We start from the raw sequence: 13,407 nt of genomic DNA, 5'->3' as shown, positions 1-13,407 counted from the left end.
GTTTCTTGAAGATATTCTTATCTTTCTAGCAATATAATTGCTATAAAAATATGAGTTTGATAAGTAATTATTACTTATTTTTAAATGAAGATATCTATAAAGTGTTGATTTACACAGTGATTGAAAAATGACTATAACTTTCAAATCGTAAAACATTTTTGAAATAAAAAAGATGCATCACATTTTATGCTTCACATACTTTAATTAAAAACAATGGTAATGTTTTGAATTAATTAAGGTGGTTAGATACAAGCCTTTATTTTTATTTTTATTTCTGAGAATGTTGTAGTAGAAAATTCATAATTAATTGGATTTTTTGGAATAAAAAAATCCAAAAATATGCATCACATCTAGGCATGAGTCTACTTCTTATATCTAAGAATTTTTAAAAATAATATTATTATATGATTGTGATTAAGGTGGTCAGGCGTACACCTACTTATTTTTGTCCTAAAATTGATGTACTATTGCATTAAAATATACATTTTTGACTAATCAGATTAAATTATTTTGAAATAAGGCCTAGTATTTTAGAAACTAAATTTAATTTCCTACAGATTCTGTTCTTACAACTTTTTAATATAGAATTCATAACTAGCTCAAAATTGCATGTCAAGTTGATATAAACTTGATTTTCTGATTTTACACTGCCACTTAAGGGTATAGTTTGGCCCACCATGATCTTGCACATACCCATGTTTTTTTAGTGTTTTCATCTCAATTGGTTAATTTTATTGTACTTAATAATCACCTAATCAAATCAATCTACAATATTGCAATCAAGGGAAATAATTTTTTTTTGAAAGTTTTCCTTTGAATATACATCTTGAAAAGGGCCTTAAATTTGGCATTAGCACCCCTTGCATCTTCCTAGGGTCATGTTGATGTAGTTTGATCTTCTTTGAAGGGTTATGCTTTAGGGTTCTTTCACTTTCTCTAATGTTGCATAAAAATTAAAAGAGAAAATTAACAATCCACACATCTCACATTGCTCAAATCAAATGTATTTAATTAATCATTAATTTTTACGTTACAATAACTAACTCTCAACCAAAATATCCTCCATGCCCCTCCTAAGGAGTGCTCATTAGTAGGCCAAAAAGATCATCATGATACTTGAAACTAAAAAGGTTACAACCACATAGGTGCACACCCACCCATTAAGATAAACCCTTTGAACATGTGAATATTCAATAACCCCTTACAATGCCTTAATATTCATCCTAGCATATTGTTGGTGACACCTTCCTTAAATTTTATTTCTAGACATATTACAAGTGTGGGTGTTATCATTGTCTCTTTTTTTCCTTCTTGTCAAAAAAATTCAAAGTCACTATACATGACTTTGTTGGCTAGAAGGGACATGTGGGGAATAAGAAGGGTGCATTGTTGACACATGTTCACTAAGAAATTTCATCAACCATATTTTAAAACTTATGTAAATAATTAATACTTAACTTGAGATTAGATGACATGATTTGGATAATCCCAAGCAAACATGTAGAAAAGTCTACAATATGCAACCAAAAAGGGGGGAAACTATTATTGTTGTGGAGTTTGACTAGTCTCCAAGTCGGCGATTGTGTTGATTTGGAGCCTAATTAGACTTAGAGGTTTATTCAACATAGTTTCTCCCCAAATTATTTCTACAGGGGTTTGGAGGTAGCATCACCAAGACAAGGTCAAGTGGTGACGCCACTTGTGGGGTTCTAGGGCAATGCCCCAGGTGCACTCCTTGTTGTAGTATAGGATGGAGTCGAGGGGCAACATCCCCGCAGGGGTTTTCGTAGGCATGGAGCTAGAAATGACTCTACTATTGTAAAAGACATCAGTTACTATTTTTCTATTGGACGACTTATTCTAGCCCTAATTTTGTAAGCGGCCAAAAGCTTGTATAAAATGGCTTAGGGTTAGGGATTTCATAATGTACGATGAGATTGTAGCTTCTTGTGGTGCTATCGAGCTATAAGGGATTGTGGATTGTAATCATTGGATAATAATAATAACAGACTTGTTGTTGGTGGACGTAACCCTGATATTGGGTGAACCATGTTAAATTTTTGTGTCTTGTGTTCTCTTCTGTCTGATTTATTATTTTTTGATATTGGTTACATTTGCATGTAATTAACATTATTTCTATCCTTGGTTAATCCTAATAGAAATAACTTTAGAATATATGAGTAATTAAAGCACAACAAAAAAATATTGATGACAAGGGAACCAATAAAATCACATGAGAGATACAATAATCCTTCTAGGAAAACCCACACATATTGAGGTGTGTGTATATGTGTGCACATACGTACATGCACCTATGTATGTGTGCATGTGTGTGTGGGTGTGTTTGTGGGTGGATAGGTGTATATTTAGGAAGGGGTGGGGCAGGGTGGAGGGGGGCATATGATATTTAGACACACACAAAATCTATTACCTAATTATATGCCTAGAATTCTATGTAACTTTTACTAATCCAAAGCTTTGGATTTCTTTATTCATGATCAATCTTATGGTGCTCAATTCTTATCTCAAAAGGCTTAATATTGACCCCAATTTTTTAAATTCAAATTATCATCTCACACTTGTCTTACTAGCCATGTGAAAAGCCAACTAAGTACATATTCATGTAACTTATTGTTATGTCTTGACATTTCAAAACAATCATCTATGCAATTAAATAGATCAAATATTAGCAATGAGTCATCTTATTATAAAAAAACAATCATTCCAGAAATACTTGGGATTTGTAGCATAGAATAAATATATTGCACAAAAATATACATATAACTCATTTACAATCATCTATCTAGATCAAAATCACAAATTGAAAAACAAATATATACTACTCAAGTTTATTCAATAAGAAATTTTGAATCTCTTCTAATTTCACATTACAACATGAGACTAAAAACCAAATACAATCATAGCTCTTTTAAAAAAAAATTAATTTCTAAGCTCTCCTCTTAAGTAAATTTACATTAATTTATGTTCAAATTGTATGGATTTCTCTAATCAGCATGCAAAAGCCTGATTTTATTTCTTTATAGTCTCAATATCGAAAATATCTTTATTTATCTTTTATATCAATTATTTAGAACTTTGAATAGATATAAGAGTGGCACACATGAAAGCGTCAATTAATTAACCTAAACCATAACATATGCATTCATAAAATATTAAAGAATTTCCCTATTTTAAATGCCCCGTACTCTTTGTTAGTCAACGCCTCCAATACCCGCTAAATATCCTTCACAACCATTTTGCGGAGAAATTCTCTTCCCTATTTACTCAATATTTTGCCTCTTTTTTTGAAGAAATTTTTTCCCATAACGTACCTGATATTGTATTGCCCCTTACACCACAATTAAATAGGAAATAATTTATAAAGCCTAATCTAGAGCTCTCCATCCTCTAAATAATTAAAAAAAAATTAGACTAGATTTTCATAACAGAAACTAGATTTCAAGTAAACCATAATGGTACATTTGGTAGTTTACCAAAGTCCACAACTTCTTAATACAGTTAAGAAGCAGCTGAAGACAATATACTGGATTGTGAAGGATCTCTGATTCCTTCTCCGCATTTGATCTGATCATCAATGGGTATTATATTACTTACTGCATTGCTTGCTTCCCCATTGGGTTGGATCCCTCTGCCAGTGATAATGGAGGCTACGGCGTTTACAAGGGCGGTTGTGAACTTAGGATCTGAGGTAATGGAAGCAGTAGTTTGAGTAACGCTCTGAATTGATGACTGCTGGGAGAAATATCTGGACAAAGCTTCTTGAATGGCTCTTGCAGAAGGATTGTTGGGTGATGAATCAAGAGAAGTTTGGTGCTGTAACTGTAAAATATGGCCAATATGGTCATGGTTTGTAGATGAATTTGATGAATTGGGTTTGTTGTATGGACTCTGAGGTTGGGAGTAGTTGTGGCCAGCATCGTTCATGGGATTCGAACCGGGAACCGCTGGCATAATTGATTGGTTGGTATGATGTATTTGATTTGGATGATGAAAGGTAGAAAACAAGTTGGATCCTGCAGATGGGTATTGATATGGAAGAGAGAAAGTTGGAGGCAGTGGTGTGGAGGATGATTGTAGGTTTATTTGTGATGTGGGTATATTGGCAAGATCTAGTGTAATTGTGGGGAAGGAAGTTGAGGTGCTAATGGCGGTATTGAAGGCAAGGAAATGGTTTAGTCTAGAGTTGTATGAATTGTTGGGAATCATGTCTTCCATGGTTAAGGTGGAAGTGGAACCAGAGAGAAGCATGGTGGCTGCTGATGCTGTGGTGGATGCCATGGCAGTGGCAGCCATTGGAAGTGGATGGTTGTGACTGCCATCATATGTTGTGATGAGTATTGACATGTCATCTGAACATCTTTGTACCTGCACCACATTTTCAAGCATAACTCATCAATTGCACATGATTTATTTAATGCACAATCATGTACAGTATTATCTATAAACTTATATTGCATATGTTTGAAAAGTGGGTGCATATAAAATCATATTTCTAAAAAAGGAAAATTAATAGATGACTAAGGTAAAAGTAATAGTAGAAGAGAAAGGATGATTCTCATTCAGGAAAGAAATATAAATTATTTAGTCTTTGGAACGTACTAATGCATACTTTATCTTCAAACATCATTATTTATTCATTGGTTTGAATATCCTTTTTTAAATAAAAAGAGCATCAAATTCTTCATCATCTTTTAACTTCTGTCTTTTATGTTTCAAGAATGCTGACTAGCAAAATAATAAGAGCTAATTGAAAATACTTTATTCATTGGTTTGAACAACCTTTCTCATTCAAAAGAGTGTCCAATCCTTCATCGCCTTTTGCTTTTGACTTTTATGTTTCAAGAATGATGACTAGTATTGAAAATACTTGATAGGTTTAAACTAACTAGAAGTACTGACTAGCAAAATAATATAAATAAGATATAAGTAAAAAACTTCGTTTAAGTTATTCCAAATAGAAGCACATTGAATAATCATATAGAAATTCTTCCCACAGATGATACGAAAATATATAAAATCTCTATGTTTAGTTAAATATTGAAAAATGACTACTGCTTTCTAATTGAATATATATATATAAAAGTTTAATATAGAAAAATGGCTACCTGCTTTCTAACTGGGCATCCAGGGACCAAGCTGCAGCGATAGTAAGCTCGGGGACAGGGATTTCCCTTGCCTACCTTTTGCCCATACTTTCTCCATTGGCAGCCATCTTGCATCTGAAAAAGCCAATGCCAGTGAACAGTGTTTTATTAGCGATATTTAGGTTTTAAAAGGTTAATGTTTTTTTGGGCGAATGTGGCAAGCCACAATATATTAAAAATAAATTAGAAGGTTAATGTTAATGGTCTAATGAACTGTAGAAATAATATAAAAGAACTAAATACCTAATCTGAATGTGATTGCGGGTCCAATTCAAATGATATTTATTTGCAGTAAAAAATATTTGACTGCAATTCAATTCAATTCAAAAAGGCAACCATGAAATCATTATATGCAATGAAATGTTATTTATGAACTAGGTACAGATTCCATGGATTCATAATATAAAACGAGTGTTTATCCATGAACCATGTATAATTTCCATGTATATTTTATAAATTTATAGTAAGGGGTATGAATGTTAGTGATGGTTAAAACCAATAGTAATTGTTTAGATCCACACAAAACAAAGAAAAGTAGCAGAAAAACTTGTTCTTACCACAGGGGCTTCGCATCTAACACGGACAGACACTCTGGCTTTTCTAGTAGTGGGTGCAACTTCTGATTTCTCGCCTAAAGTATTGAGTGCTTCAGATGACTTCATCAATTCTTCCGCTGATTTAGCTAGAGAGAAGCTCCCTGCGTTATTTTCTTCTCTTTTTCCCTCTTCATTCTTGAAAGCTAAACTTAGATTGAATCCTTGGAGATTGTTAAAAATAATGTTTATTATAGTAGCTGGGCATTTAATGCACAGTCCAGAACTTTCTACTTGCTTCTTGGAGCCTCTCTCTTTGTGCAAAATTTGAATTTAAAATTATGTAGAAATCTCTAGAGTGCTTCCTTTCTTGAAGCTTCTCAAGAACCCTCTAGAAATATGTATGAGCTCTATAAATAGAGCATTCCTCTCAGCTGTAATAACAAGAAGAAACTTTATAGCTCTTTGATATATTTGAGTTTTGCTGCTCTGTTTTTAAGCTCTGTTTTATGCTCTGTTTTTTATTCTTTGTGCTGCTGTTTTAATTCATCATGGTATCAGAGCATTTTCAGTTCTTTGGGCTGTGAATATATGATGTTTTTTGGAATGAATATATGTGTTTTTCTTGTGTGAATCTTTACATTTGCAGGCTGTAACTAAGGAGTGAACAGCAGTTTGGTTTGGGACAAAAAAACTACATCAAAGGAAGGATATTGCAGCAAAAGAAAAGTTTTTTTTCTTCAACAAATTGGTGAGACTTTTTCAGTTTCAAGCTTGGGTGTTCAAGTTCTTAAATATCTTTCATTCTCATCCAAAAAAAAAAAAAAGGGGAGAGAATTTAACAATGGAATCACTTGGTGTGACTTTGCCTACAGTTAAATTAAATGGAAAAAATTATTATGATTGGGTATCTCATGTTGAAATCACTCTAACCCTTCAAAATTGTTATGATATTGTGACTGGTAGTGAACAAAGGCCTACGAATCCAGGAAATGATCAAGATAATTGGGATAAAAGGGACAAGAGGGCAGCAGCACTAATCAAGCTTACACTTTCAGAAGAAGTTTTTCCAGAAGTGCGTAATGAGAGAAGTGGAGTCAAAGTTTGGGAGATTTTGAAAGATTTATATCAAAATTCAGGTGATGTATGGATCTTATCTCTCACAACTGAATTATACAATTTGAAATTATCAAGCTCACAAGAGATAGTCCCACATTTAAGTAAGTTAAAGGAAAAGAAAAATGAGCTTGCTTCTCTTGGAAAAGATATAGATGATAAAGATTTTGTGCAAATTATATTACAAAGTCTTCCAGGATCTTATCAATCATTTATAAGGGGTTTAGATACTGCAGATAAATTAAAAAGTATTAAATCAGAAGAATTGTGTGCTAAGTTGGTTCAAGAAGAGAAAAGACAAGTTAAAGAAAAAGAATCATTTGATGGTGAATCTCAAGCATTTGTAATGAAAGGAAAACAATATTATAAGAAGTCACAAGAAAATGAATCTAAAGAAAGAAATTGGAAGAATGAAAATAAGAGTATTTCATATATAGATCATAATAGAAGTAAATGGAAATGTCATTATTGTGGTAAAGTGGGTCATAAGGCAAATGAATGTTTCAAGAAGAAAAGAGATGTAGAAAAGAAAGTAAATAATTATCCAAAATTAGGAGATTCTAAAAGAAATGCATTTTGTGTTGCACTTAAAGAAAATAATACTTTCAAAGAAGATTGGGTTATTGATTCTGGTGCTACACAACACATGTCTCATAATGAGAATCAATTTGAATCAATAAGTGAAAATAATGTAGAGAAAATATATTTGGGGGATAATAGTGCTTTAGAAGTTAAAGGGACTGGTAATGTCATAATTGATAATGGTCTGTTCAAAAATGTGAAATTAGTCCCTGAATTAAAAACAAATCTGCTTTCAGTATCTCAAATTGCAAGTCAAGGACATAAAATAGAATTCTACAATGATAAGTGCTTAATCAAGGATGTCAATGATAATTATAGAGTCATTGCAATTGGTAAAATGGAGAATGGTTTATATAAATTTCAAGAATTTACTTCTAAATATGGAGATAAACATATGTGTGCTATTGCTCAATATGATGATATGAGCAGGTTATGGCATGAGCGTTTGGGGCACATCAATTTTCAAAGTCTCAAGCTTATGGAGAAATTACAAATGGTGCATGGGCTGCCAAAGATATCATTAAGCCCTAAGGTGTGTGAAGGATGTGCAATGGGAAAACAACATGTGGAAAGTTTTCCTCAAGGTAAATCATGGAGAGCAAAAACTCCTCTACATTTAGTCCATAGTGATGTAATGGGTCCTTTCAAAACATCATCAATTGGAGGATCAAGGTATGCCCTCACTTTTATAGATGATTATAGTAGAAGAATTTGGGTGTATTTTCTACAAAAGAAAGATGAAGTGTTTCAAAAGTTTAAAGAGTTTAAAGCTTTGACTGAAAAACAAAGTGGAAAGTACTTAAAGATACTAAGAACTGATAGAGGGACTGAATACATGAATAAAGCTCTTTTAGATTTTTGTAAAGAACATGGCATTAAAAAGGAATCAACTATCTCTTATTCACCCCAACAAAATGGTGTTGCTGAAAGGAAAAATAGAACTATAATAGAAATGGCTAGGTGCATGCTTCATTCTAGAAATCTAGAAGCTAAATTTTGGGCTGAAGCAGTTCATACTGCCGTATATATCTTGAATAGAACACCTACTAAGGCAGTTTTGAACATAACACCAGAAGAGGCATGGAGTGGAAGAAAGCCTACAGTATCTCATTTTAGAATTTTTGGTTGTAAAGCATATGCTCACATTCCTGATGAAAGGAGGAGAAAACTTGAAAGGAAAAGCGAGAAGTGCACAATGGTTGGATATAGTGAGGAATCGAAAGGATATAGGTTATACAATCCTAGAACTAATGAAATCTATATTAAAAGAAATGTATGGTTTGATGAAGATGTTAAGAATGATAATTCTCCAACATTATCTTTCTTTCCAATTTTGATTGATGAAGAAAATTCTACTTCTACCAATAGTCAAAGTCAAGGTGTGCAAACCACTACATGGGATGAGACTCAAGAAAGTGATAATGAAAATCCAAAGAAATTTAGAAGCATCAAAGAAATTTATCAAGAATGTCCTAGATATATATTTGCTAACTATGCTCTTATGACTAAGGTGATGCAGGTTGACACTCCAAACACATATGAAGAAGCAAAAGGAAAAGAAGAATGGGAAGCAGCTATGCAAGAAGAATACAATTCTTTGATGAAGAATGGAACATGGGAACTAACAACACTTCCAGAAGGCAAAAATGTGGTTGGTTGCAAGTGGACCTATAGAACCAAATTCACATCAGATGGAGCTATTGAAAAATACAAAGCAAGGTTAGTGGCTAAAGGTTTCTCACAAGAAGAAGGTATAGACTATACTGAAACCTTTGCTCCAGTAGCTAAGATGACTTCCATTCGTACAATAGTTGCTTTAGCTGCAAAGTTTGGTTGGAAAATTTTTCAAATGGATGTAAAAAGTGCATTTTTGCATGGTGACTTAAAAGAAGAAATTTATATGCAACAACCACCAGGATTTATTAAGTATGGAGAAGAGAATTTGGTGTGTAGATTAAGAAAATCACTCTATGGTCTCAAACAAGCACCAAGGGAATGGTACTCAAAAATTAACAAGTACTTCCTAGAAGTTGGATTTAAAAGAAGTAATGCTGATCCAGATGTGTATGTAAAATATTGTGATAATAAGGTTGTTATCATTGTATTGTATGTGGATGACTTGATTATTACAGGAAATCACGCACATGATATTGAGATAACTAAAAATCAACTCAAACAAGCTTTCGAAATAACTGATTTAGGACTAATGCACTATTTTTTGGGTATGCAAGTATGGCAAGAAGAAGGAAGAATCATGCTCTCTCAAACTAAATATGCTCTTGATGTACTTAAAAAATTCAATATGAGTGATTGTAAACCATGTAATACACCATGTGAAATAGGAGTAAAGTTAGGTGCTAACTCTACTCAAAAGAAAGTGGATGGAAAATTATATAGGCAGCTTGTTGGAAATCTTTTGTATCTTACTATAACTAGACCAGATATTGCATATGCAGTTGGTATTGTATCAAGATACATGGCAGATCCACACATTGAACACTGGAAAGCAGCTAAAAGAATATTAAGATATATTAAGGGTACTTACCAGCTTGGCATTGAATACAAATATGGAGGAGAACCTACTTTAGTTGGATATACAGATTCTGATTATGCAGGTGACATTGATGATAGAAAGTCAACTTCAGGATATATCTTCCATCTTGGATCATGACCGATTTCGTGGAGTAGCAAGAAGCAATCAACAGTGTCACTCTCATCTACAGAAGCTGAATATATTGGTTTATCAAAGGCATCTCAAGAAGCATTATGGCTTAGGAGGTTACTTGAAGAATTGCATCATCCACAAGACTCTCCAACAACAATATTTTGTGATAATCAAAGTACTATCAAGCTAGCAAAAAATCCAGTATATCATGCAAGGTCCAAGCATATAGAAGTGCATCATCATTTTGTTCGAGATCTAATTGAAAGACAAGAGGTGGAGCTTCAATTTTGCGGAACAGAAGATCAACTTGCTGATATATTTACAAAAGCATTGTCTATTGTAAAATCTACGAAATTTAGAAATCTATTGCAGCTCAAAGATGTTCCCACTCTCTCCAAATAAACATTATGGGGGGGTGTTAAAAATAATGTTTATTATAGTAGCTGGGCATTTAATGCACAGTCCAGAACTTTCTACTTGCTTCTTGGAGCCTCTCTCTTTGTGCAAAATTTGAATTTAAAATTATGTAGAAATCTCTAGAGTGCTTCCTTTCTTGAAGCTTCTCAAGAACCCTCTAGAAATATGTATGAGCTCTATAAATAGAGCATTCCTCTCAGCTGTAATAACAAGAAGAAACTTTATAGCTCTTTGATATATTTGAGTTTTGCTGCTCTGTTTTTAAGCTCTGTTTTATGCTCTGTTTTTTATTCTTTGTGCTGCTGTTTTAATTCATCAGAGATGCTCTTGTGGCCTTTTAAAGTTTTGTACCTCTTTCATACTTTCTCTGCTTGCTGATTCTTCCTTAGAAGCTTTGGTTGAGGAGAAATTTGTCCCAAGAGAGAGAGCCACCATATCTGACTCCTCTTCCCATTTTTCTGATTCCTAATATAGAATCCACTAAATTTAAGTTAAAGCTGATTTTCATGATTGATTTGAACGTTTAATGGTTATTGTTGCATTCTATCAATGCTCACCTTTGGAGTCTCTTCTGGCTGTGGATGGCTATCATGTTGCTGTGCTTTCTGCATTACTTTTACCAGGTGTGTCTGAAGATTTTGAATATTATTCATTGTCTCAAATAAAGCCAGTTTCAACTTCTGGTTTTCCTCTTTTATCTGATCTACTACCGCATGTAGAGACTCAAGCTATTCACACACAACAAAGAATAATTAAACTCATACAAGCAAAGTTATTTTTGGTACAGTGAAATAGAGATTACAGGAAGAGATTAAAGGTCGACCCTTACCTTAGTTCCTTCAATAGGCTTCTGTGGCGAGCTACAATTATCCATTGTTGATGATTGATTATCCTTATGGTTTTGGATCTGCACAACCACATGATATTTTTTATTGCTACTTGATACAATTTTGTACAGTTTATGTAGTATTCATAAAAGATTTGTTTCTAAAATCAATTTTATAACAACATTTCGGATAACCTCTTCTTAATGATGGATTGCTAATTAGTATGATCCACAACATTATATAAAAACTTATACAATGGATTCTAAAAACAATCTTTGAAAAATATTTTTGATAGCTTAGACATATGCCCATCAAAAGGAATTGCATAATTTCACATTAAACATTAATTTGGGCTTAATACTTCCATTGACCAAGATGGATCTTCATAATTCCGATCACACTAGTTAGAAGAGAACAAAAATGAGATTATAATCTCAATTTACAAGCTAGTTCAACTGAAAATTAACTTAGATATAACACTTTCTTTAACTAAGATGGATCTCCCTTTAACTAAGATAGGTCTTGGCAGTACTGATTTCTAGTTATGAAATAAAACATAAATGAGATAATCTCAATTTGCCAGGTAGTTCAATTGTAAATTGATTTAGCACTACCTTAACCAAGATGAATCTTGGCAAGGAGTAAACAAAATAGAGAATCCCAATTTATCAATTAACCCACTCCCTTCGACCGAGATGGATCTTAGATATACTGATTTCTAATTAAGAAGTAAAACAAAAATAAGATAGACCCAATTTACCAGCTATAGATTGGATATAGCACTCCTATCGACAGAGATGCAAGATCTCAGATATACTGATTTCTAGTTAGGAAGGAAAACAAAACTATAACATTCTATCTACTATCCAAGGCCTGCCATCAATTGAAGGATGATGTGATAAGAAAGGTTTTTGAAAAACTGTTTTCAAAAAGGATTTGGAAGAGGATATTAGAGGACTGACAATATCTTTAACATTTAATAGATGATAAGATATAAACTCATGTTATCAGAAACGAGAAACAGATTCAGATGATAAAACTTAAACCCATATTACCTCTGTCATAACACAAAATGGGGATTCCCACTTATGTTTCTTTATAGTTAGACCATCTAAAACCCACTATAACAATCAATTTCCCTCAAACTATTATAACATCTAAGCCATTAAAAACACTAGGTATCTATACCCACTAAACAAAATTTCAAAACTTCTTGATTTGGATAAGAACTAACAAACCTTGGGTTGCTCAATAATTCCACAATCACAACCCTCCATAGCTTCTCTGATCTTCTTTTCCCCAACATTCCTTTCAATCTGCTCTAAATTATCCACCAAATTCCTCACAACATTTTTCTTGTTGTCCGATTCCTCCCCATCCTCCATTCTAAGTCTCAGACCAAGCCTCATAACATCATTAATACTACTTTCCAAAATCCTCATCTTCCTGAAATTAATACCCATTTGACGATCACCTTCATCATCTCTATGCACTGGATCCATTACAAGATGCCTTTTCATCTGATTCACACATGAAATATGCTTTTCATATGCAACTTAGTCCACTAATCAATGTATAATTGTAAAAAACCCTGAAACAAACCATGAAAAGTTCCAACCGTGTGAACAGTTTATACGTGGGAACATGCAATGGAAGTTTGTTGCATGTAAATTCAACATCTGACGTCGTTTTGACATGTTGTTTCTTCACAGAAAGAGACTTGGTACGTGAGCGTCGCCGTAGGCTCCGTTTTATCTCTTCAACTTCTAGAATTTATCTGTCAAAGAAAATAAAATTGTCAATGGTGTTTTAAATTTATTTCTGATCGTGCCTCGGTTTCTCTGGAAGGGATTCATTTTTTTTCGATTGGCCAGCATTTTCCACCCTACTTTGACAAAAAGATTCATTTTTTAATCAAAAAGATTGAATGAAAACTTGGAGAATGATTAAAAAAATCCAAAAGGGTTGAATTTTATGACGATTAAGGAATTGTTGTGCAGATCTGGTTAAATGTTATCTGTCAACAGATCAAATTTGATGTAAGCTTGTTCTGGGTCATTTTTAACTCATGGGAATTGAGAAATTCTAAATTTTATTTTATC

At 33.1% G+C, this 13,407-nt stretch overlaps 1 protein-coding gene across 3 annotated transcripts; it reads right to left on the bottom strand.

Moving 5' to 3' along the window:
• Nucleotides 1-3,437: 3,437 nt before the first annotated feature.
• On the bottom strand, nt 3,438-12,944 carry LOC149569559 (WRKY transcription factor 72A-like). 3 transcript variants are annotated; one of them, XM_089822231.1, is made up of 7 exons: nt 12,544-12,944; nt 11,308-11,385; nt 11,036-11,206; nt 10,802-10,943; nt 5,723-5,931; nt 5,127-5,240; nt 3,438-4,386 (listed from the first exon to the last, which is right to left on the bottom strand). In XM_089822231.1, the coding sequence occupies exons 1-7, from the start codon at nt 12,823-12,825 to the stop codon at nt 3,520-3,522; spliced, it is 1,863 nt and encodes a 620-aa protein (XP_089678357.1). In that variant the 5' UTR covers nt 12,826-12,944; the 3' UTR covers nt 3,438-3,519. The 3 variants fall into 3 exon arrangements, with proteins under 3 accessions (XP_089678357.1, XP_089678358.1, XP_089678359.1); XM_089822232.1 differs by lacking the exon at nt 5,723-5,931 and having other exon boundaries at nt 10,830-10,943; XM_089822233.1 differs by lacking the exons at nt 5,723-5,931; nt 10,802-10,943.
• Nucleotides 12,945-13,407: the final 463 nt, after the last annotated feature.

Source organism: Cupressus sempervirens, chromosome 3, assembly GCF_028749045.1.
Source record: "Cupressus sempervirens isolate cs-2001-9-10 chromosome 3, ASM2874904v1, whole genome shotgun sequence".
Classification (NCBI taxonomy): Eukaryota; Viridiplantae; Streptophyta; class Pinopsida; order Cupressales; family Cupressaceae; genus Cupressus; species Cupressus sempervirens.
The sequence above is the reverse complement of the archived record's forward strand: the minus strand, read 5'-3'. Positions and strand labels throughout refer to the sequence as shown.

Coding starts and splice junctions, on each gene's coding strand:
- LOC149569559 (XM_089822231.1), bottom strand. CDS start 12,825: ATGAAAAGGCATCTTGTAATGGATCCAGTGCATAGAGATGATGAAGGT. Junction 5,932..10,801: donor CTTTAAAAGGCCACAAGAGC/ATCTCTGATGAA, acceptor TTATTTTTAACA/ATCTCCAAGGATTCAATCTA. Junction 5,241..5,722: donor TTAGATGCGAAGCCCCTGTG/GTAAGAACAAGT, acceptor TGGCTTTTTCAG/ATGCAAGATGGCTGCCAATG.